At 36.9% G+C, this 21,543-nt stretch overlaps 1 protein-coding gene across 1 annotated transcript in view; it reads right to left on the reverse strand.

The window, feature by feature from the left end:
* Nucleotides 1-21,543, reverse strand: part of GPC6 (glypican 6) — a 1,088,996-nt gene that overhangs the window by 329,448 nt on the left and 738,005 nt on the right. Inside the window, exon 4 of the mRNA XM_049701023.1 lies at nt 10,317-10,482. Coding sequence (XP_049556980.1) covers nt 10,317-10,482 — 166 coding nt within the window. The remainder of the gene's footprint in view (nt 1-10,316; nt 10,483-21,543) is intronic.

The following is a 21,543-nucleotide window of genomic DNA, read 5'->3' on the forward strand; positions in this document are numbered from 1 at the left end:
TCATGCTTATTCTTACCTTTGCACCACTGTTTTTTCATCTTAGTGTCACCAAGTGCTTATTCACCTGAGCAATAGCAAGGCCCTCTCTACTGGGATGGATTCTGCCTCCCAGGAGCTAAGGCAAACCCAGAAACAGGCATAAAAAGAAGCTTTTGTGATGAGGTGCACTTTCTCTAATCTTGTCCCTTCAATTCTTCCTGATTAACTATCCTCTTACCATTTTTCCTGTGGTTTTCAGCCTGCCCTTGTTACCTCTTTTGTATGCATGATTATAGTACCCTGATCTTCCACTGTCTCCTTGCCTACTCTGTTGCTTTCTATTCCCTACTTTCTATTTTCTGCTCATACCTTCATAGGTTATTTACCTGAACAGAAACCCACATGGCTTCTCCTTCAGTGCCACCTTTGTGGACATGTCTTATCCTTCAGATGTATGTATATACATTATCTAGTTGAATCCTCACAAAGCTAAGAGGTGGGTTCTATTATCTCCAGTTTATTGATGAGAAAACACCTGAGATTTATGAAGGTTAAATAATGTTCGCCAAGTCACACACAATAATATATGGTGGAGTCAGGATTCAAATTCATGCAGTGATTCAAGGACTACTGCTTGCAACTATGTGGTCTTCACTTAACCAAACTCCCACTTTGAAAGCACACTTTTCTTCTCTTTGGAAAATTAAAATTTCTCAGGATTGGGTAGTACAGTTTTTATTTCCTTTGTGTCCACCATATGCCCAGTCTTGATCTAAGCATAAAAAAGGCATCTAATAAACACCTTTTGGAAGAGAACTGGACATATTCAGATGCTGAGCCATGTGATGGAAATTATAGGTGTTTTAATGGTCTAAACTTGCACTGTCCAATAGAGTAAGCCCTAACCACTTAGAGAGATTAAAATAAATTAAAATAATGAAACGAGAAATTTAGCTCCTCAGACATATTAGTCACATTTTAAGTGCTCAAAAGCTACATGTGACTAAACTTAAATTAATCAAAATAAAATAAAATAAAAATTCAGTTGATCAGTCTCATTAGACATATTTAAAGTACTCAATAGCTACATGTGGCTAGTGATACTGTGCTGGACAGCTCAGACCTAGATTATTTCCACTGATGCAAAAAATCCTATTGGACAGCGCCGGCAAGAGTAAATACTCAATTTCTCCCAATATACCCATCAATCCATATAGCCAGAGACTAAGAGTTACTTCCTAAACACTTAGTAAAACCTGGGCTCTGAAGCCAAATCCTGGCATTGCATGTTGGATGACCTTGGACAGGTCACTTATCTGTACAATGGAAATCATAATATTGACCACTTCATAGGGTTGTGGTAAGGAAGCAAAGTGTAAAAAGATTACAATATTGCCTGATAGAAAGTAAATGTCCAATACATGTTAGCTATTGTTATACGCATGTCATGTTCTCCAAATGGAACCCAGAACCACCCAAAGAGGGGAATAAAGTTTCTTACAACTCTCTCACAGTTTTAGAATTTGGATACTATAACTGCAGGTAAATAGCAAGACACACTTGAACATGCATTCTCTCACGGACAACCTTGAGGAGTATAGATTTGGATCTTCAACCAATAAATGGCAGTATTAGGCATATATTAAATCGGGTCACCATGAACTTGCCAAATATTTTATATTCAGACACAGCAATTCAACAGAAAATACTACAAGGCTGATGAATGAAGGGATGTATGCATATATATTTCACTTTGCGGAGTTACCTTCTAGAAGTCAGCTCCTAGCACGATCCACACCTTAAAAGTGCACTGTGCACTGTATTTGTAGAATTATTCCTGCCTAACACTCTTAGGACTATCGGTGATTTCAGTTTTCCCATCTGGTTGGGTGTCACACATAGATTTTGGACTATGGAATACATTGCTATGACTATGTTAACACAGAAGAATTTGGAGCACTAAACTATGTTAAAGATAAAGAACTAATCTAAAAAAAGTCTAGGACGTTGAATTTAGATAATCAGGAGACCTATCCGTAAGTAGTAAGATCAAGGGCTCCAAACTGCCCTCCCCAGCTGATTGTCATGGATTCTGAGAATACTCTCCTTCTTGAAGTCAACAAACTCTTTTACATAAGAATGGTTCTGCTTCCTCTGGGAGACCTGACTTTTTCAAGCTGGTATGACGCTACGGGAGATAGATGTAGGGCCGAGGTAAGACAGGAGTCACTTTCTGATTCAGTCAATCTCAAAACCACATCAGCTCTGGCAACCCAAGAGTACTTCCAAAACTCTCTCACATCTACTAGCTTATTTATTCCATCTGATATTATTTTTAGGCCTCTCATTAAATCAGTTAATTTCCTGAGCATTGAGATTTTAGTGGTGAATACTGACCTTTTTTTTTTTTTTTGACATTTAATTATCAGTGTTATCTTTCTTTCTAGAAGATCCCTGCACCTTAAAGAATAAAAATGTGATACCTATAGATATATCTCTTCTTGGGCTAATGTCATATATTCAATGACTTATTTTTCATTTCTCTTTCTAATTTTCACTTCTTCAGAGGTCATAATAAAGGAAATTCTTAATGTAGCAAATTATTTAAATCCATGCAAAGAAAAATATCGAGGACATATCTTTTTTTTTATGTGGGATTTATATATAAGCTGTTGTTTGAAGGACAAGGCATATTTCATGCTCTATTTTAATTTAAATTCTCTCCTGGCTATCTTCCCAAACATCTGTAGACACAATTTTTTTTTTTTTTTTTTTTTTTTTTTTTGCCGTACGCGGGCCTCACACTGTTGTGGCCTCTCCCGTTGCGGAGCACAGGCTCCGGACGCGCAGGCTCAGCGGCCATGGCTCACGGGCCCAGCCGCTCCGCGGCACGTGGGATCTTCCCGGACCGGGGCACGAACCATGTACCCTGCATCGGCAGGCGGACTCTCAACCACTGCGCCACCAGGGAAGCCCGACACAATATTTTTAAGTGACTTACAAGTTCACAGTTTTCACAGACCATGAAGGTTCTCAGAAGTTTAAATTACTCCCAAGGACATTTATACCCATTTCCCTTTTAGAGTAACCAATGAAAACCTGTTTTTAACCATCAGAATAATTCACAGGCCCGTCTCTTCTAATCTGGCTTCTCCCCTGGTTCCTTGGAGGTTGCTCATAATAAACAATCCACAAAGAAAAGAAGATGAAAAGAATAAGATTCAAAAAGACTTTTTTAGTGTTAAAGAAACAGTCTGAGGAAAATCAAAACTAATTTCAAAAGTGACTCAAACATTAAGACGTGATCAGCAGTTCTACTCTTGAGATAATCATGAATTAAAGGAACTTTTAGAGCAGTTGGAGGATCTATTGATTCTTCTATCTAATATACTTCTATTTAAGATTTAATTATATCTATGTTAATGTAAATGTTATGTTTTTGAGAAATGAAGTCCAAGTACCCTCATTTAACACTACTGTTATTAAGATGTTTTAATAAAGTACAGCAACATTATACAAGGATTTCTTATTTGGGTTAAAATAAAGATTTTCATCTTAGCTACTAATCAGGACTTTTAGAGTGATCTAAATACTTCAGGAGGTAACTTCCCCCACTCCTTTATTCTATTAAACAGGTCACCACATGAAGGACTTTTAGGTCGCAGTGACCTTGGGACGTGTTATAAGTTTGCTATTTGTAAACAGTCACGTGTTTTAGTGTTTTCTTTACCAATCCACTAACTTCACCCTATCTATATTTCTTATTTTCTAGCTTCCACAGCACAACGCTTTCTTCTACCTCATGTTTCTCTCATCTCCTGAAATCAGAATTGCTAAGCATGTCACCGGGCTAATGGTAGTGTCTGATTTTTGCCTGGGTTTCTGGGATCTATTTAACTTGGAATCTGTTGAATCCCATTCTAAAGAATTATCAAATAGTTTCTCTTGGCATGCCAAAAGCCAGACATCTTGTGTTATAGTTTGAACTTGAAAACATGACAGTGAAAACTATCATGTTACTAACATCAGATGTTGATTATTAAACACAAGTACTTTTTGAAATGATTATCAAATTAAACCATTTATCTTTAGGAAACCCTGAAATTGAAGTGTAAATTAAAAGCAAGAGGTAAAATCCCAAACACAAAGGCAATTCTCGAGCCACTTTGAATAATTCTGATGTGCTCTGCTTTCTCCTGGTAAACGAAATCCTTCTGTAACTGGTTCTCATGGAAATTGGAGAGCATGATAAGGCAGGAGAGGTATTTCAGTGAAATTCCCATTATAAATGGAATATTTTATATCCTAAAGAATTTTATACTTGCAAAAATAGGTATGCCATGTTACAGACCATTGCTTAGTGTCATATTATATTGTGCCATGAATTCCAGCTTGAAACTCTAATTTAGAATATCATTTATCGTCATCAGTAAGTAGAAAATGGAATAACTATAATTATAAATTGTATAGAAGTTGAGTGTGTGGGAACTGGATGAGATGATGAACAGGAGTTGGCACTGGGGATCAGGGAAACACATATGCATACCTTAGAAGGGCTGCTTGTCTGTTACACCAAGGAATTTTAGGTTTCATGTGCTTTGCCTGCTTTGATCCATGGGAAAATCTGCTTGATTCAGAATGGAAATTCAAGTCCCATGAATCCCCTGAGTTTCTGATCAGTATTAGTAAGTGTTCAGAGGTCAGGAAATGCCTCCCTCTGTGTTTGCTGAATCGCCCCATACATTATACCACCCTTAAGACTTTAACCCTCTTGTGCCACAGAGAAATATTTTCACGTATGCAGAGTTCAGAAGTAAACCGCTTTCTAAACGTAGGAAATTGATAACAAATGCTGCTCGTGAAAGGCTGCTGGGTACCAGCCAACTGTTTTCTTTCTTTTTTCTTTTTCTCAGTGAGTACTTAGCACTGCTTATGCATTCTGCCAGCATTACAGAGAGAACACAGCATATGATAAATGTCCATGAGAAATGAGGAATATTGAATCAATGACTATAAAAGGAAGGCAGAGGTTTGAGAGGGGTTAGATTTCAACTGATAGAAAATAAAGTGTTTCTGTTGTTTTTTTTTTTAAATCTTTCTTGGTGCTTCTAGGAACGCACAAGGGCAAAAGTAAGTTCTATAGCTAACAGTGAGATCAGGTTCTACCATAATTGCTTTGGCTATATTGTTCCTCAATTTAAGAGTTGAGTTTCTGGCCTGTATTATTGAATAGGCTCTTGTCTGCTCTATACAAAGTAGAGATGAAGAAGCCTTGAGAGCTTGCTGCTAGCTACAGTTCTTGAAATAATTTTCTATGTTTAGGGTCTAGAGGTTTTTGAAACACGGCATTTCAGGATATATCAGCCACAGTCATATCACATTTACTACGGAATTCTTTATAACTAAAACATGCATCAGATTTATAGGATTTCATGCTTAAGAAAGTCTTTGAAAGGAGTATCTTATACAAACGCTTGAAATAGCTCCTTGTGTTTATTTTATATCCTTCTGAAATGCAACATCTCACAGTCCTGTACATTTTATAAAGAGATAACCCAAGTTTACTTATAAGAAACGATACATGTTTATCTAGCAACATTTCCCCCAGATAGAAAGTTGTGAATACACTAAATACCCTGAGGATAAAACAACTCTTACAGGTCCTAAGAAAGTCATCCGCGCCGCCAAACAGCCATTTATAATACGACACGAGTCCTCTGACTGACCTAACACAGCTTCCTTGCGGCTGGCTCTAATTTAAAACTTGACAGCAGCTGTCACAATGAAAGAACCAGGCACATTATCTGATTTGTTTCTGCCATCCCTGCACTCATAGAGTCCGTTAACAACAGGGATATGCACTTTTTAAATGACTGAATTAGTCATACTTCCATTAAAAGAGTAGACTTACAAAGTAGAACAGAACAGCCTCTTCCTGCATTCCTGTCCATTCCTCTGCCTACTTGTTTCCATTTATTCCATTCAAAGAACATATATTGAGCCCTGTTCTCAGCAGGCAGGGCCTTATCTTCTCTACTCCAATGCTTACACCAGAGCAAGATCCATGCTAGACACTCAGCAAACACGTGCTGTATATATGAATAAACGAGAGGATGAATGAACAGTACCCACTGCATTGCCTCTTGGCCTGGCACAGATGTGGTACTTACACTGGGTTTTCTGTTTGTGTTCTCGTGCCAGTTTTCTGTCTTGAGACTTTAGTAATTGATTGGTTTGAAAGGAGGAAGAAAGCCCAGAAAGTTTGATATCACTGGTTTGTCTGATCTACGAGTGCCCAAGGCCTAAAGGCTTAAATTAGAAATACTGCTCTTCTGTCTCTCCCTCATTAGAGGGTACCGATAGACCAGAGAACCCAACCTTTTCTGGACAAAAAGGAACACACATTTTCCCAAATCTTATCATTTCAAGTCAGTTGCAGTGGTGGTGGTGAGAGTTGATCATAAAACGTGTCAAAAATAAACCAAGTATTTAAGAACCGCTGATAGATCGCGCTAGACCCATTGAAATCGTCACGGGGACTTGCTAATACTTGGCGCCTATAATGTCACAATTATATATATTACGGCTGCTCAACATCAACTATGTTTGATAATGATAATTCAATACTTATTCAATAGAATAAGTATTTTATTCTATACTTAGCAAGGTAGGGCTTCCCTGACCCCCCGGATGAGGTTAAGTTCCCCCCGCTGAGGAGAAACTTAGCATCCCGTGCTTCTATTTTCATAACACTTCATCACAGTTGATAATTAATTAATTTAACTACATCAAATTCCCTGAGGGCAAAAAAATGTACGTGTCTAGCTTACTCAATATAATGAGTTGAATTAATATATTAAGAGTATAAGCGTTCACTAACTGGGGTAACCTGAAAACTTAAGCTCCCATGTTGGGAAAAAACACGTTAAGGTCTCACTTTTACATGAAACTATAGAGATCATTTTGCCTTTTACTTACAGTAATAAGTATCCTACAGCATTTCAGTAATAAAAAAATTACAGAACAACACAGAATCCATCTTTAGTCTCACCAACATTTGCTTCCTAATACTGAAAAACCATTTTTTTTTTCCTTTCTAATTTTCAGTCCATTCTATTCTCTAGTTACAGAAGGTACCAGATGTTAGGAGGAGGCTTTCCCACATATCCTAGATTTTTAAGTAGAAGCAAGATTTATTATAGCCATATAAATGTAACTTCAGCCTTAACTTTTGTGCTCACAAGCTAGGTGTAATCTGCAACGTGGTCCCTTGTCCAATGGAACAACTCTTATCTGTGGAATGCTGGTATCAATGCCAAACACTCAAAAGAACCACAGGACATTACCGAAACGACTGCGTTCTGCCCACAAACCGTTTTCCCTCAGACTATGAAAATATATCCCAAGTAGAACTCCTGATTTATTTTTCCCCTAGGATTAAAAAAAACAAAAAAGAAAAAAAAAAACTACAGGACCTCAGAACTGAATGGAATACCACCGGGGTTTTTACTTGAACACTTAAAACATTTCATTTTATCAGTGGAGTGCCTTTCTTTTGACATGATGCAGACACCAACTGAATTCTAAATCGTTACAAATCACTTTCAATTAATTCATAATTAAAGATGATGAGACTGTGCCACCAGTTCGATCTTTGTTTTTATTGATGGTTGCCTGAATGTCACTGTTAACATTTTAGATGACCATGTATTAAAAATGTATAAACTAGGACATTAACGTAGCAGACAGAGACAGCACGTGCAATTGACAGCAGTAGGAGTAAAGGGTTTGATGACAAGATGCTGGGAGCCCAGGAGTGATAGGATGCAGGTGCTAATCAGAGAGAGGGCTATTATATATAATTTTTGTTGAATTACTGATTTGCTCACTGATCTTTTGCTGCTGCATTCATGAACACTGTCATCTTGGATGTATCTGTGTAGGAAATGGACTCGGCACATTTGACTAATTCATGTACTAAATTCGTGAACTAACACTTCACATCCGGACAAGTATTAGTAAGAACATATTTTGCCCTATAAGTCTAGGTGGGTGGTCAACTCTCAATGCCATAGGAAAACCCAAAGAAAGAAAATTGGAAGAATTTTCTTAGCGATCTCTAGGACAAATAAAAAATGAGATAGGGGAGCAAGAGGTATGAAATATATTAAGATGGTAGGATTACCATGAGGTTCCCTTCCAACGTATGGTACAACATCAGGTACTCCAACATAGGCTGGGTTCAAATTTTAGGTTTTTAAATGAAATGATTTTCCAGACATTCAATTTCACATCAAACTGGCATCTAGGAAACCCAGTTGATTGAAGTATAAGGATTTGTTTCACGTCAAATACCCAGCCAGGACTGAGAAAAAAAAGCCAATTAAGAAGTCACTGTTGCTCTTACAAGTTAAGAAGCCCATATTCTCATTTTTAATCATGTCCTGCTCTACTTAACAAAATCCACATGCCTACTTTCATCAATAGATTGCAAGCTGACCAAAACAGTTGAACTGTGTGATGAATTATGGCAGTTTCAACCAAACCGTATGAATAATCTTTATGATTCAAGAGCGGTGATGCTATGAGGTTTTATCTGTTTTTCTAAATAGGTAAATCTTTTTAGATTTCTTGATGAGAGTACTTTTTTGGGTAACGTTAAGTTTTTTTTTATTTATAGTTTGCATTTAATTTACAGATTTGTTTTAATTTTACCACTCTCAATGATTTATAAAATTGTTTTAGTTTAGGCTTTACATATGCAAGTGACAATATGATTATACCAATATAATACATTTGAATTACTTTTTCCTTTTGAATTGAGTAGACTAATGAAGGATGAGAGTATTTTTTAATTAGCATTATTTAGGTAGCGTCTTTGCCAAAATTCATGTAAATTTATATTTTAGAAGATCAAGTTTACTTTTTAAAAAATATTCATACTTCTCTCCAAAATCTTAGCAAAGAACAAAAATCGTAGCAAAGGATCATATCATTTTTGAGTTAGAAAGGTACCTTAATGATTAACTTTTAAAAAACTCCTTCATTTCTCAAATGAGGTAACCCAAGATCATACAAAAGGATTTTGTCCTCCCACTGAAGGGAGAGAGAAGAATACATCAGTTTATTCTCTCTGTAATGATTTCTGAGATTTTGTTGGATGACTTCCATTTGGATCTACCCACTCTAAAATCTTTTTTCTAAAACTTCGAAACAGTTTTCTCTGGGCTTCCTAAGCATAATAGTGTGTCAGGTAATGGCTTTTGACGCCAAGGCTGAATGCGCGTTTTTGCACGGTGGGCTAAGGTTTCTTTGCATTCCGATGCATCTTTTTCCTTTCCTACCCAAATCTTAGATGTCAGAAGACTTTACTCAAGCCTTCTGGTTTAGAGGTTTGCATAAATAACTTAGTCCCTCTGAGGCTGACGAGTGCCACTGTTACTGGCAGCACTCTGCTTGTCACTATGCTATCCCAGTAAAAGCAATTGAAAGTACTTTTATTTGACAGAAGGGGACAAAACACATTTACTCTTTCAAGGTCTGTGTATTTTCCTGGGAGAAGCCTACCTATGAAATTTGTCCTTTCATCCTTGGATAGCTATTTGGGAAATATCTTTTGGCAGTGCAGACCCAGGAGTGGTTTCTGCCACTCCAGACCACAGTGGCGATTCACAGAACTTCCCTGTATCTCCCCACCTCCCTCCTTCCTCCCTTCTAAACACAGGAAGGCTGTTTCATGCTGCTGTGCTGAAAACATTCTTCTCTAGAGACTGAGGAAGAAAATCTGCATATTTTAGCCAAAATATTGAGTTATTGTCATCATAGATGTCAATAGGAATTGTTTATAGGAAGGAATTGTTTACTAATATCTGTGACCATGTTGAGATACTACAAATAAGAAAGAGACAGTACTGTGGGCTTTTTCTTAAAACAAGATTCTTTTCTAAAATGTCCCTTACTCACAGGAGCTCCCAGAAATTCAACAAGATTACTTTTATCTTCATCAGAGAGATCAGCTAATTCAGTACAGCTGGTTCGTACAATCTTTAACAGGACTGTCCTTCACAATAGACCAGGAAGTCTTATTTTTCAGGTTTACAAAAAATAAAGAAAAATGCAATATATTTATAATTTGCTAAACACTGTGTGTGTGCGCGCCCGCCTGTGTATGTGTGTGTGTGTGTGTGTGTGTGTGTGTGTGCACGCGCATGCACCTGTGTTTGTTTTAATCCTCCTAGTCTCTACAAGTCATCACCAGTTTGGACCTGCCCATCAGGTACCACGAACGCCTGCTGTTCCCACACCCCTGTCCTTGGATCCGCTGAGCCGTTCCTTACCTATAAACAGATTCCACTCGGTGTCGAGATCAGCCTGATTCGCCAGGCAGCCCTTCATGACATTGAGGCAGTAGTTGTTGCATGGTCTCACCGTGGGGAGTCCCCGACAGTAAGGGCAGTACAGCATCTTCATGAGCGCACGGATGCAGCCTGGGGTCGGGCTCACCTGGGGATTGATCGAAAAGAAAAAGAAAATCAGAAATAAGAAGGATGGAAGGAGACAAAAAGAAGTGACTCGTTTCCTCCTTGAAAAAAAAAAAGGTGAAATGGCTCTGAGAAAACTCCAGCAGTAGGGCAGCGGGCTAAAGGAACCATCAGAATCTCAACACACTGTAGTACTTGATCTTAAAGTCAGTCAGTTCCTTGTCAATACTTCTGTTTGGCATAGTAGTAATCATTTTTCTTGAATTGTCCTTGTCAACATTTTGATATCTATGTCATTGCAATTTAGCCCTAAAACCTAGACACTGTTTCAATGAAATAGAACATGCAATGAGATAATGCATGTGAAAGCAATTTCCAAAGTTAAAACCCCATAAAAATGAAGGTATTATTAAAGTTTAATGTGACACCTTTAGAAAATTTTCCAACTGGTTATTTGACCCTGTTTCTGAAGGAGGTTTGCAGAAACACGTCCTTTGTACATAACTTTTTTAAAAGGATCAATATCAGCTTGTCTGGGATTTCTGAGATCCAGGCCTGCTTAGAAGCAATGGAACTGTCAAGGCACCCTCTTCAGGAATCTGAAGCTTTGCAGTTCTGGGAACTTTGGAAGATGGATCCAATGTTGAATGTGAAGAGAAATGCTTGCAGTAATTCAGAGGAGCTACTAATCAACTGATAATCAAGTGCTATTTACCTTGAATACGATAAGCAGTGAATACTCCTAGGTTAATCAATTCTAAACCAATCAGGTCTTTTTTAGACTCACTGAAAATTCCAATTTGACTTTAAGAGGAAAGAATATTTAAAATGGTGTGGACCAAAATCAGAAAAAAATACAGAAAGCTCTTTTTCATGACTGGATATAAACATTAGTGAGGTATTTTTTTGGTTGGTTCCATATAATGTTGATCTTTAAGTTACATAGCTACATGTTTCTGTTCTTGTGCTCTCCATCTGAAGGCAAGCCTAACTTGTATCATGTGGATCTCCTGGGGAGTTAGTCTTATCGGACAGATCTGGGCCCCCCGGTGACAATATATGCCCAGAACATTCAGATACTGACAAAGCATAACACCAATGTACAGGTGGGGCAGGAAAAGGTATTTCCATATAAATGGATACTTTCCACTCCCAAAGGTAATCTCCAGCATTTTATCCTTTACCTGGAAACCACATTTGAGGTTTCTAATGCAAGGCTTTGGTTTCTGTAACATTTTCTTAATTGCTGTATGCTGTAAAAAATTAATGAATGAAACCCTCAATTAAATAGAGTTGGGAGACCAGAAGGGGGAGCTCTCAAGCCCTGCAAGGAGAGCAGAGCCCAATGGCAAGAAGAAAGACTCTTTTCCTGGCAAGGACTCAGCCAATGAAAAGCCATGGACTCTTTGTTTATCACAGCCCTCCCAACTTTCTTTTCCTTCTAAAGAAGTGCTCTCTTTCCTTTGCTAAACTGCAATTCTCTGTTGGTCCTGAATAAACCATCTTTGCTGGAGAAATATTTGGCAGTCTATTTGTTTGAGGTCAAGAATACTGACAAAGTCCCTAGTTTATTATTTCAGGAAATGAAGCAATCTATCAATCTATCTGTCTATCTATCTATCTGGGCGCCGAAATCTCTGGTTGTCCTTTTGATGTTTTTCCTTTTTTGCATTTTCTTTCCAAAATTTTATGAAAATTTTCAAACATACAGACAAATTGAAAGATTTTTATAGTGAACACCCATATCCCCACTCCTAGATTCTACATTTAACGTTTTCTTATACTGATTTTTCACACATCTATCTATCCTTCTCACCCATCCATTAATCCACCTTATTTGTAATACATTTCAAAATAACATATTAACCTTTTGATTTTTATTTTTCCTGGTAATTTAATGTTGGCTTTAATAAAACTGAATTAACCCGATCAACAATAAAAACCACATTAAGTAGTCCAAATCAAATAAAGTAAAATATAACTAGCCTTTCTTTTGTTTTTAATTAAAAAAAAACTTATTTATTTATTTTTGCCTGCGTTAGGTCTTCGTTGCTGTGCGCGGGCTTTCTCCAGTTGCATCGAGTGGGGGCTACTCTTCATTTTGGTGGCTTCTCTTTGTTGCAGAGCACAGGCTCTAGGCGCGTGGGCTTCAGTGGCTGTGGCACGTGGGCTCAGTAGTTGTGGCTTGCGGGCTCTAGAGCGCAGGCTAAGTAGTTGTGGCGCATAGACTTAGTTGCTCCCCGGCATGTGGGATCCTCCCGGACCAGGGCCCGAACCTGTGTCCCCTGCATTAGCAGGCGGATTCTTATCCACGGCGCCACCAGGGAAGTCCATAATTAGCATTTATTTATATAACTAGAGAATGTATTAGGATCCACTAATTCTAAGACATATTTTCCAACAACAAAACAAAAACGAAAAAATGAGAACAAAACAGAGGAGTCTGGTGATTTTTCTTTTGAGCATACATCTGTGCCACCATGTCTATTTATCTAATAGATATAGGATATCTAATATCTATAGGATATTTTGTTGAAAATGCCAAATTTTATCCACAATTGGGCAGAATTTTTTTTTTTAATTTATTTTATCTACACGTACCCCGTACCATTCAGAGAACAGAGAGGATAACTCTGTCTATGGAATTCCGAATTCTTATACATTTTATTATTTGGTATATGGTTGTAGTCCTACAAACCACTGTCCATAGGGTTTTGATTTTCACAGCCTTGCAATTCCTCTCCTGACCTTGATGTCTCTCTCCAGAGACCTATCCTATTTTCACCCAAGCCGGCTAAGCTATTTCTTCCTTTGACTCTGTTGGATTTTTTGTTTTCTCACCATTGGTATTATATGATGCTTTGCTTCTTCTCACTAAATGTGCTAGTATAAAACCTAGGGTATTTGTCAATATGGAGGATGCAGATTTGAGATCTCTTGGAGAGTGTGGACTCTTTTATCATCATTATAACCTGTGCCACTCTGCATAACATGCATGTCATTATAAGGTATTACGATTATGATACACAGGTACTCAATAAATGCTTTTTCAGTTGAACTCTGTAGTGTGTTTCTTGATTCCTTGGTTACGCTGATATTCAAAGAAAAAAGGCACAAGATAGTTTTATACATCTTAGCTTTCAATTGTTGCTTTTAAATTCTGTTTTCAAAGGTTATTGATTGCACTAATTCCAAAGCTTTGCTCTGTGTGTGTGTGTGTGTGTGTGTGTGTGTGTGTGTGTGTGTTTGAACTAGTACAGTTTTCTCAGTCTGACGTTTCAGAAGAGTCTCCAACTCAGGGTAGCAACAAATAGTGAAAATTGAACAGCCTTAATAACCTAAAAGAACAGTGCTGTTCAAGTTAAATATGGCTCTCTCGGTACTTTGGGAAATGATATCCTTCTTGGTCAAATAAAGGGCATTTTAAGAAGAAGAAAACCGAGCGGAGGAGCAAAGTTGAAGCTTTTATGTTCACAGACCATATTTTTCGACACAACTGCATGTTTGAATTGAAATAAAAAATCACCACTTCAAACTGAAGACTTTTAGAAGTAAGCCTCTGAAAAGAAGGTTGTTTTAAATGCCAATTGTATGAAGGGCTGGTTCTATTTTTAAATGTTTAATAGTGTTTAATAATTGTGCTACAGCTACTCTTAAAAAATCTTTTAATATTGAAATCAATATAGACTCATAAGAAGCGGCAAAACCAGTGGAGTCCTGGGTACCCTTCACTCACCTTCCCTCAATGGAAACATCTCATATAGCTGTAGGACAATATCAAAATGAGGAAATTAAGGTTGATACATTGCTGCCAGTGAGTTTATAGACCTATTCAGTTTTCATGATTTTTTCAACCTGCATTCATTTGTGTGTGTGTGTGTGTGTGTGTGTGTGTGTGTGTGTGTGTAGACACTTCTATGCAATTTAATCCTATGTATAGATTTGTGTAACCACACCACAATCGACTTAGAGAACTTTTCCATCACCACAGAAGAACTCTCTTGTGTTTCCTCCACCCCACCCCTTGTCCCTATCACCAGGCAAACACTAATCTATCTGTCATCTCTATAATTTTATCATTTTAGGAATCATATATCAATACTTTGTATGTGGGCTGGCCAAAACGTTCGTTCGGGTTTTTCCATACCATCTTATGGAAAAACCCAAATGAACTTTTTGGCCAACCCAATAACATATTGAGCTTCATTTTTTTTAAACTGAGCATAATACCTTGGAGGTCCATTCAAGTTGTTGCATGTATTCACTCCTTTTTATTGCTGAGTAGTATTCTATTGTTTGGATGTACCAAATTTGTTGAGCTCTTCACTCACTGAAGGATACTTGGGTTGTTTCCAGTACTTTGCTATTAGGAATAAAGTCGCTATGAGCATTCATGTACAGTTTTTTGGCACAAACATAAGTTTTCATTTATCTGGGATAAATGCCCGAAAGCACAATTGATGGATCAGATGGTGAGTGTGTTTAGTTTGTAAAAAACTGCCAAATTATTTTCTAGATCAGTGCGGCATGTTCTACATTTCCACCAGCAATACGCGAGAGACCCAGTTTTCCTCACATCCATGCCAGTATTTGGTATTATTACTATTTTTTGTTTTAGTCATTCTAATGGGTGTATTATCTATGTTTAAATTTGTGGTGAGTTTCCTCTGAGTAATTTCCATACTAGGATTTTAATTTCAATAGGCTCTCATACGCATCAGATACAAAATCATTCACCAGCTGGTCTCTAGAAAATATGCAGCATTAAAACAACAACAACAATAATTCTGAAACAATAGATACAATTATATATTTGGCAAAACCAAAGTAAAGAAAGGAGTTCTAAAAACTCATACTTAAGGACTTCTCTGGTGGTCCAATGGTTGAGAATCCGCCTTCCAATGCAGGGGACATGGGTTAGATCTCTGGTCAGGGAACTAAGATCCCACATGCCGTGGGGCAACTAAGCCTGTGCACTGCAACTAGTGAGCCCACATGCTCTGGAGCCGGAGCACTACAACTAGGGAGCCTGTGTGCCACAACTACTGACCCCACATGCTCTGGAGCCTGCATGCCACAACTACTGAGCCCACATACTCTGGAGCCCGCGTGCCACAACTAGAGAGCCCGTGTGGTGCAACCACTGAGCCCGTGTGCTCTAGAGACCATGCCACAACTAGAGAGAAGCCCACACGCCGCAACTAGAGAAGCCCACGCGCTGCAACAAAAGATCCCGCATGCCACAACTAGGACCCAATGCAGTCAAGTAAATAAATAAATATTTTAAACTCTTATTTAAAATTTAGGATAGAATAAGATCTCAAAAATGCCACGAATTTGTAAATTTTGTGAACTATTAGAAAAAATTTCCTACTGAAGAAAACTGTGCTCATTTAGCAACAATAAAGACTACAATACAGCTACAGAAACCAAATGTTGAGTTTTTTTAGTTGGTAATGTGGATTTTTGATATTTTTGAAAAATGTAGCTGTAGCTTCCTAGATATTCAACGTAGACTGGGAAATAAACTTAGGTAAAAGAGTAAATTATAATGTTTATGAAAGGGGCCTACTTGGCACAAATAAAACAACGTTTTTAAGTGAAGAAAAAAAGATGATGACAACATTCCTTTTTGTACTTATTTGTGTTTTCACATAACTTTTACATGTTGTCCTTCACCACTAATAATACTTTGTCAAGAATTTACAATATTAGAGGGAAAAAAGAAAATAGTCAATGGTTCTTACTCCATTATCCTACTCCGGGAAAGATAGACAGAAGTTTGTGAGTTAACCAAGTAATATTTCAATATGAAATCTTTGCATCATGGGTTTAGTCCTTCTGTTAACTTCTTTTGATGCTGTGTCTGTACAATGAATGACTTATAGTTGACTAGTTTCGAGGAATAATAATACAACTTGAGGAGCAACAATACAATTTATAACAAGAGTTCCTTGTAAAATTAACTGAAAAATAAATTAAATAACATAAAAATAATTGAGCTCTTAGTTTGTGGTTTTTTTGTTGTGTTTCTTTTTTAAATGGTAAAAAAAGCAAGATACATTGAAACATGGCAAGGAATACAAAAAGAGTCCTTAATAAATCTGTATTGGGAGGTAGGACTAAGACTTATCTACCTGGCTAACCATGTGTGTCAGGATGTTATAGCAAGTAATTCTTATGTTTTCGAAATGCAATTTGAGGCATAGCGTATCCTTAGCCATATAATAGCAATTCATTTCAGGTCTTTAATATATTTAAGATTTCTGTACCTGGACCAACATTTCATGCTTTGGTGCTCACATTAACAATTCCTAATAGTAGCCAATGTAAAATAAGATTGTCGCTTCAAGTAGTTTTAAAAAGCAAAAAAACATGGGAAAGTTATAAATCTTTACTTATATACAATGAACAAATACCTAGCAAGTGCTTGTTTCTATGGAAATCATATAGTCAAAATAATCAAATAAACGTATCTGTCAGAAGACAGATGTGTCTCCAAAGACAAACAAGTTAATGTAAATGACTTATTTAACTAGAATAAATTCAGAATGTGCTTTTCAGCAACAGTAGATGCCATCCTCCACAGTTTCTAATCTGTAGTCATATTAAATGATAAGATGTTTCTACTCATCAACCTAATGTATCATGAGATTCTGAAGTGTCTTCTGAAGTCCTCAAGAATGATTAAATTACATTAAAAGTAGCTTTCCTGTTAAGTACTTTTTAATTATAATCCTTTAACAATTAGCAACCTATAAATTGGCTTTGTAGTAAGTTCATGAGAACGTAAATCTGTTTCTTCTTTATTCACTCATGCAACTTGCATTAATCCAACATTTATGGGGATGAATAAGGAGACCTTCTACCAGTGTTGGGATGTTCAGAATACATTCACTTCCAAATCAATTCAGGGAAAAAATTATTTGTCTTCGGGAAGTGCAGTGTAAAGGGAGCCCCAAAAAAGGGCATTTGGCTCAAAATTGGGAGGTAAGGATAAAGACAGGGATGGCTTCTGAAGAAAGTCAAGTAACAGATGTCTGCAAGATAAGCATGGGAGATGGGTGACATCACAGAAATGGTGGAGTAGGAAACTTCAAAAATCAGTCCTTTCACTGAAGTAACCATGAAACTAGTAAAACCTGACAGGATCAACTTTATTGGAACTCTGGAGTCTAATTAAAAAAAACAAACAGCAACTAGGAGGGTGCTTAATAATAAACTAATGAGATGGCTAAACATCAGTTAAAGCGCATTGCTAAATCTCAAGGCTCAGAAAATTTAAAAAGACTGCAATCATATAAAGTATCCCCTCTGATCACAGCAGAATAAAGCTGGAAATCAAAGTAAGAAGGAAAACTGGAAAATTCACGAATATGTGGAAATTAAGCCACACACACCTATACAACCAAGAGGTTAAAGAAGAAATCACTAGGGAAATTAGAAAATAATTAGCTAAATAAAAATGAAAACACAACATGCAAAAAATTATAGCCACAAATGCCTACATTAAAAGAGAATATCTCAAATTAATAACCTAATGTGATACCTTAAGGAGCTAGAAAAATAAGAGCAGACTAAAACCAAAGTTAGCAAAAGGAAGGAAATAATAAAGATTAGAGTGGAGATAAACAAAATGTTGGTTTCAGTTTACTCTTTTTTTTTTCTAGTTCCTTAAGGTATAACATTAGATTATTCTTTTCTTTTCTTTTCTTATTTATTTATGTATTTTCTACAGCAGGTTCTCATTAGTTGTCCATTTTATACATATTAGTGTATACATGTCAATCCCAATCTCCCAATTCATCACACCACCACCCCCATCCCAACCATTTTCCTCCCTTAGTGTCCATACGTTTGTTCTCTACATCTGTGTCTCAATTTCTGCCCTGCAAACTGCTTCACCTGTACCATTTTTCTAGGTTCCACGTTTATGCATTAATATACAATATTTGTTTTTCTCTTTCTGACTTACTTCAATCTGTATGACAGTCTCTAGATCCATCCACGTCTCTACAAATGACCGAATTTTGTTCCTTTTTATGGCAGAGTAATATTCCACAGTATATATGTACCACATCTTCTTTAACCATTCGTCTGTCAATGGGCATTCAGGTTGCTTCCATGTCCTGGCTATTGTAAATAGTGCTGCAATGAACATTGGGGTGCATGTGTCTTTTTGAATTATGGTTTTCTCTGGGTATATGCCCAGTAGTGGGATTGCTGGATCATATGGTAATTCTATTTTTAGTTTTTTAAGGAACCTCCATACTGTTCTCCATAGTGGCTGTATCAATTTACATTGCTACCAACAGTGCAAGAGGGTTCCCTTTTCTCCACACCCTCGCCAGCATTTGTTGTTTGTAGATTTTCTGATGATGCCCATTCTAATTGGTGTGAGATGGTATCTCATTGTAGTTTTGATTTGCATCTCTCTAATAATTAGTGATGTTGAGCAGCTTTTCATGTGCTTCTTGGCCATCTGTATGTCTTCTTTGGAAAAGTGTCTATTTAGGTCTTCTGGCCATTTTTGGATTGGGTTGTTTGTTTTATTAATATTGAGCTGCATGAGCTGTTTATATATTTTGGAGATTAATCCCTTGTCCATTGATTCATTTAGAAATATTTTCTCCCAATCTGAGGGTTGTCTTTTTGTCTTGTTTGTAGTTTAGTTTGCTGTGCAAAAGCTTTGAAGTTTCATTAGGTTCCATTTGTTTATTTTTGTTTTTATTTCCATTATTCTAGCAGGTGGATCAGAAAAGATCTTGCTGTGATTTATGTCAAAGAGTGTTCTTCCTATGTTTTCCTCTGAGAGTTTTATAGTGTCCAGTCTTACATTTAGGTCTCTAATCCATTTTGACTTTATTTTTGTGTATGGTGTTAGGGAGTGCTCTAATTTCATTCTTTTACATGTAGCTGTCCAGTTTTCCCAGCACCATTTATTGAAGAGACTGCCTTTTATCCATTGTATATCCTTGCCTCCTTTGTCATAGATTAGTTGACCATAGGTGCGTGGGTTTATCTCTGGGCTCTCTATCCTGTTCCATTGATTTATATTTCTGTTTTTGTGCCAGTACCATATTGTCTTGATTACTGTAGTTTGTAGTGTAGTCTGAAGTCAGGGAGTCTGATTCCTCCAGCTCTGTTTTTTCCCCTAGAGACCACTTTGGCTATTCGGGGTCTTTTTTGTCTCCACACAAATTTTAAGATTTTTTGTTCTAGTTCTGTAAAAACTGCCATTGGTAATTTGATAGGGATTGCATTGAATCTGTAGATTGATTTGGGTAGTATAGTCATTTTCACAATATTGATTCTTCCAATCCAAGAACATGGTATATCTCTTCATCTGTTTGTATCATCTTTAATTTCTTTCATCAGTGTCTTATAGTTTTCTGCATACAGGTCTTTTTTCTCCCTAGGTAGGTTTATTCCTAGGCATTTTATTATTTTTGTTGCAATGGTAAATGGGAGTATTTCCTTAATTTCTCTTTCAGATTTTTCATCATTAGTGTATAGGAATGCCAAAGATTTCTGTGCATTAATTTTGTATCCTGCAACTTTACCAAATTCATTGATTAGCTCTAGTAGTTTTCTGGTAGCGTCTTTAGGATTTTCTATGTATAGTATCCTGTCATCTGCAAATAGTGACAGTTTTACTTCTTCTTTTCCAATTTGTATTCCTTTTTTTTTTCTTTTTCTTCTCGGATTACCGTGGCTAGGACTTCCAAAACTATGTTGAATAATAGTGGTGAGAGTGGACATCCTTGTCTTGTTCCTGATCTTAGAGGAAATGCAGTTTTTCACCACTGAGAATGATGTTTGCTGTGGGTTTGTCATATATGGCCTTTATTATGTTGAGGTAGGTTCCCTCTGTGCCCACTTTCTGGAGAATTTTTATCATAAATGGGTGTTGAGTTTTGTCAAAAGCTTTTTCTGCATCTTTTGAGATGACCATATGGTTTTTCTGCTTCAATTTGTTAATACGGTGTATCACATTGATTGATTTGCGTGTACTGAAGAATCCTTGCATCCCTGGGATAAATCCCACTTGATCGTGGTGTATGATCCTTTTAATGTGTTGTTGGATTCTGTTTGCTAGTATTTTGTTGAGGATTTTTGCATCTATATTCATCAGTGATATTGGTCTGTAATTTTCGTTTTTTGTAGTATCTTTGTCTGGTTTTGGTATCAGCGTGATGGTGGCCTCATAGAATGAGTTGGGAGTGTTCCTTCCTCTGCATTTTTTTGGAAGAGTTTGAGAAGGATGGGTGTTAGCTCTTCTCTAAATGTTTGATAGAATTCACCTGTGAAGTCATCTGGTCCTGGACTTCTGTTTGTTGTAAGATTTTTAATCACAGTTTCAATTTCATTACTTGTGATTGGTCTGTTCATATTTTCTATTTCTTCCTGGTTCAGTCTTGGAAGGTTATACCTTTCTAAGAATTTGTCCATTTCTTCCAGGTTGTCCATTTTATTGGCATGGAGTTGCCTGTAGTAGTCTCTTAGGATGCTTTGTATTTCTGCAGTGTCTGTTGTAACTTCTCAGTTTTCATTTCTAATTTTATTGATTTGAGTCCTCTCCCTCTTTTTCTTGATGAGTCTGGTTAATGGTTTATCAATTTTGTTTATCTTCTCAAAAAACCCACTTTTAGTTTTATTGATCTTTGCTATTGTTTTCTTTGTTTCTATTTCATTTATTTCTGTTCTGATCTTTATGATTTCTTTCCTTATACTAACTTTGGGTTTTGTTTGTTTTTCTGTCTCTAGTTCCTTTAGGTGTAAGGTTAGATTGTTTATTTGAGATGTTTGTTGTTTCTTGAGGTAGGACTGTATTGCTATAAACTTCCCTCTTAGAACTGCTTTTGTTGCATCCCATAGGTTTTGGATCGTCATTGTCATTTGTCTCTAGGTTTTTTTTGATTTCCTCTTTGATTTCTTCAGTGAACTCTTGGTTATTTAGTAACGTATTGTTTAGCCTCCATGTGTTTGTGTTTTTTACTTTTTTTTCGCCTGCAACTGATTTCTAATCTCAGAGCGTTGTCGTCAGAAAAGCTGTTTGATATGATTTCAATTTTCTTAAATT

Source organism: Orcinus orca, chromosome 18, assembly GCF_937001465.1.
Source record: "Orcinus orca chromosome 18, mOrcOrc1.1, whole genome shotgun sequence".
In the NCBI taxonomy this organism is placed as follows: Eukaryota; Metazoa; Chordata; class Mammalia; order Artiodactyla; family Delphinidae; genus Orcinus; species Orcinus orca.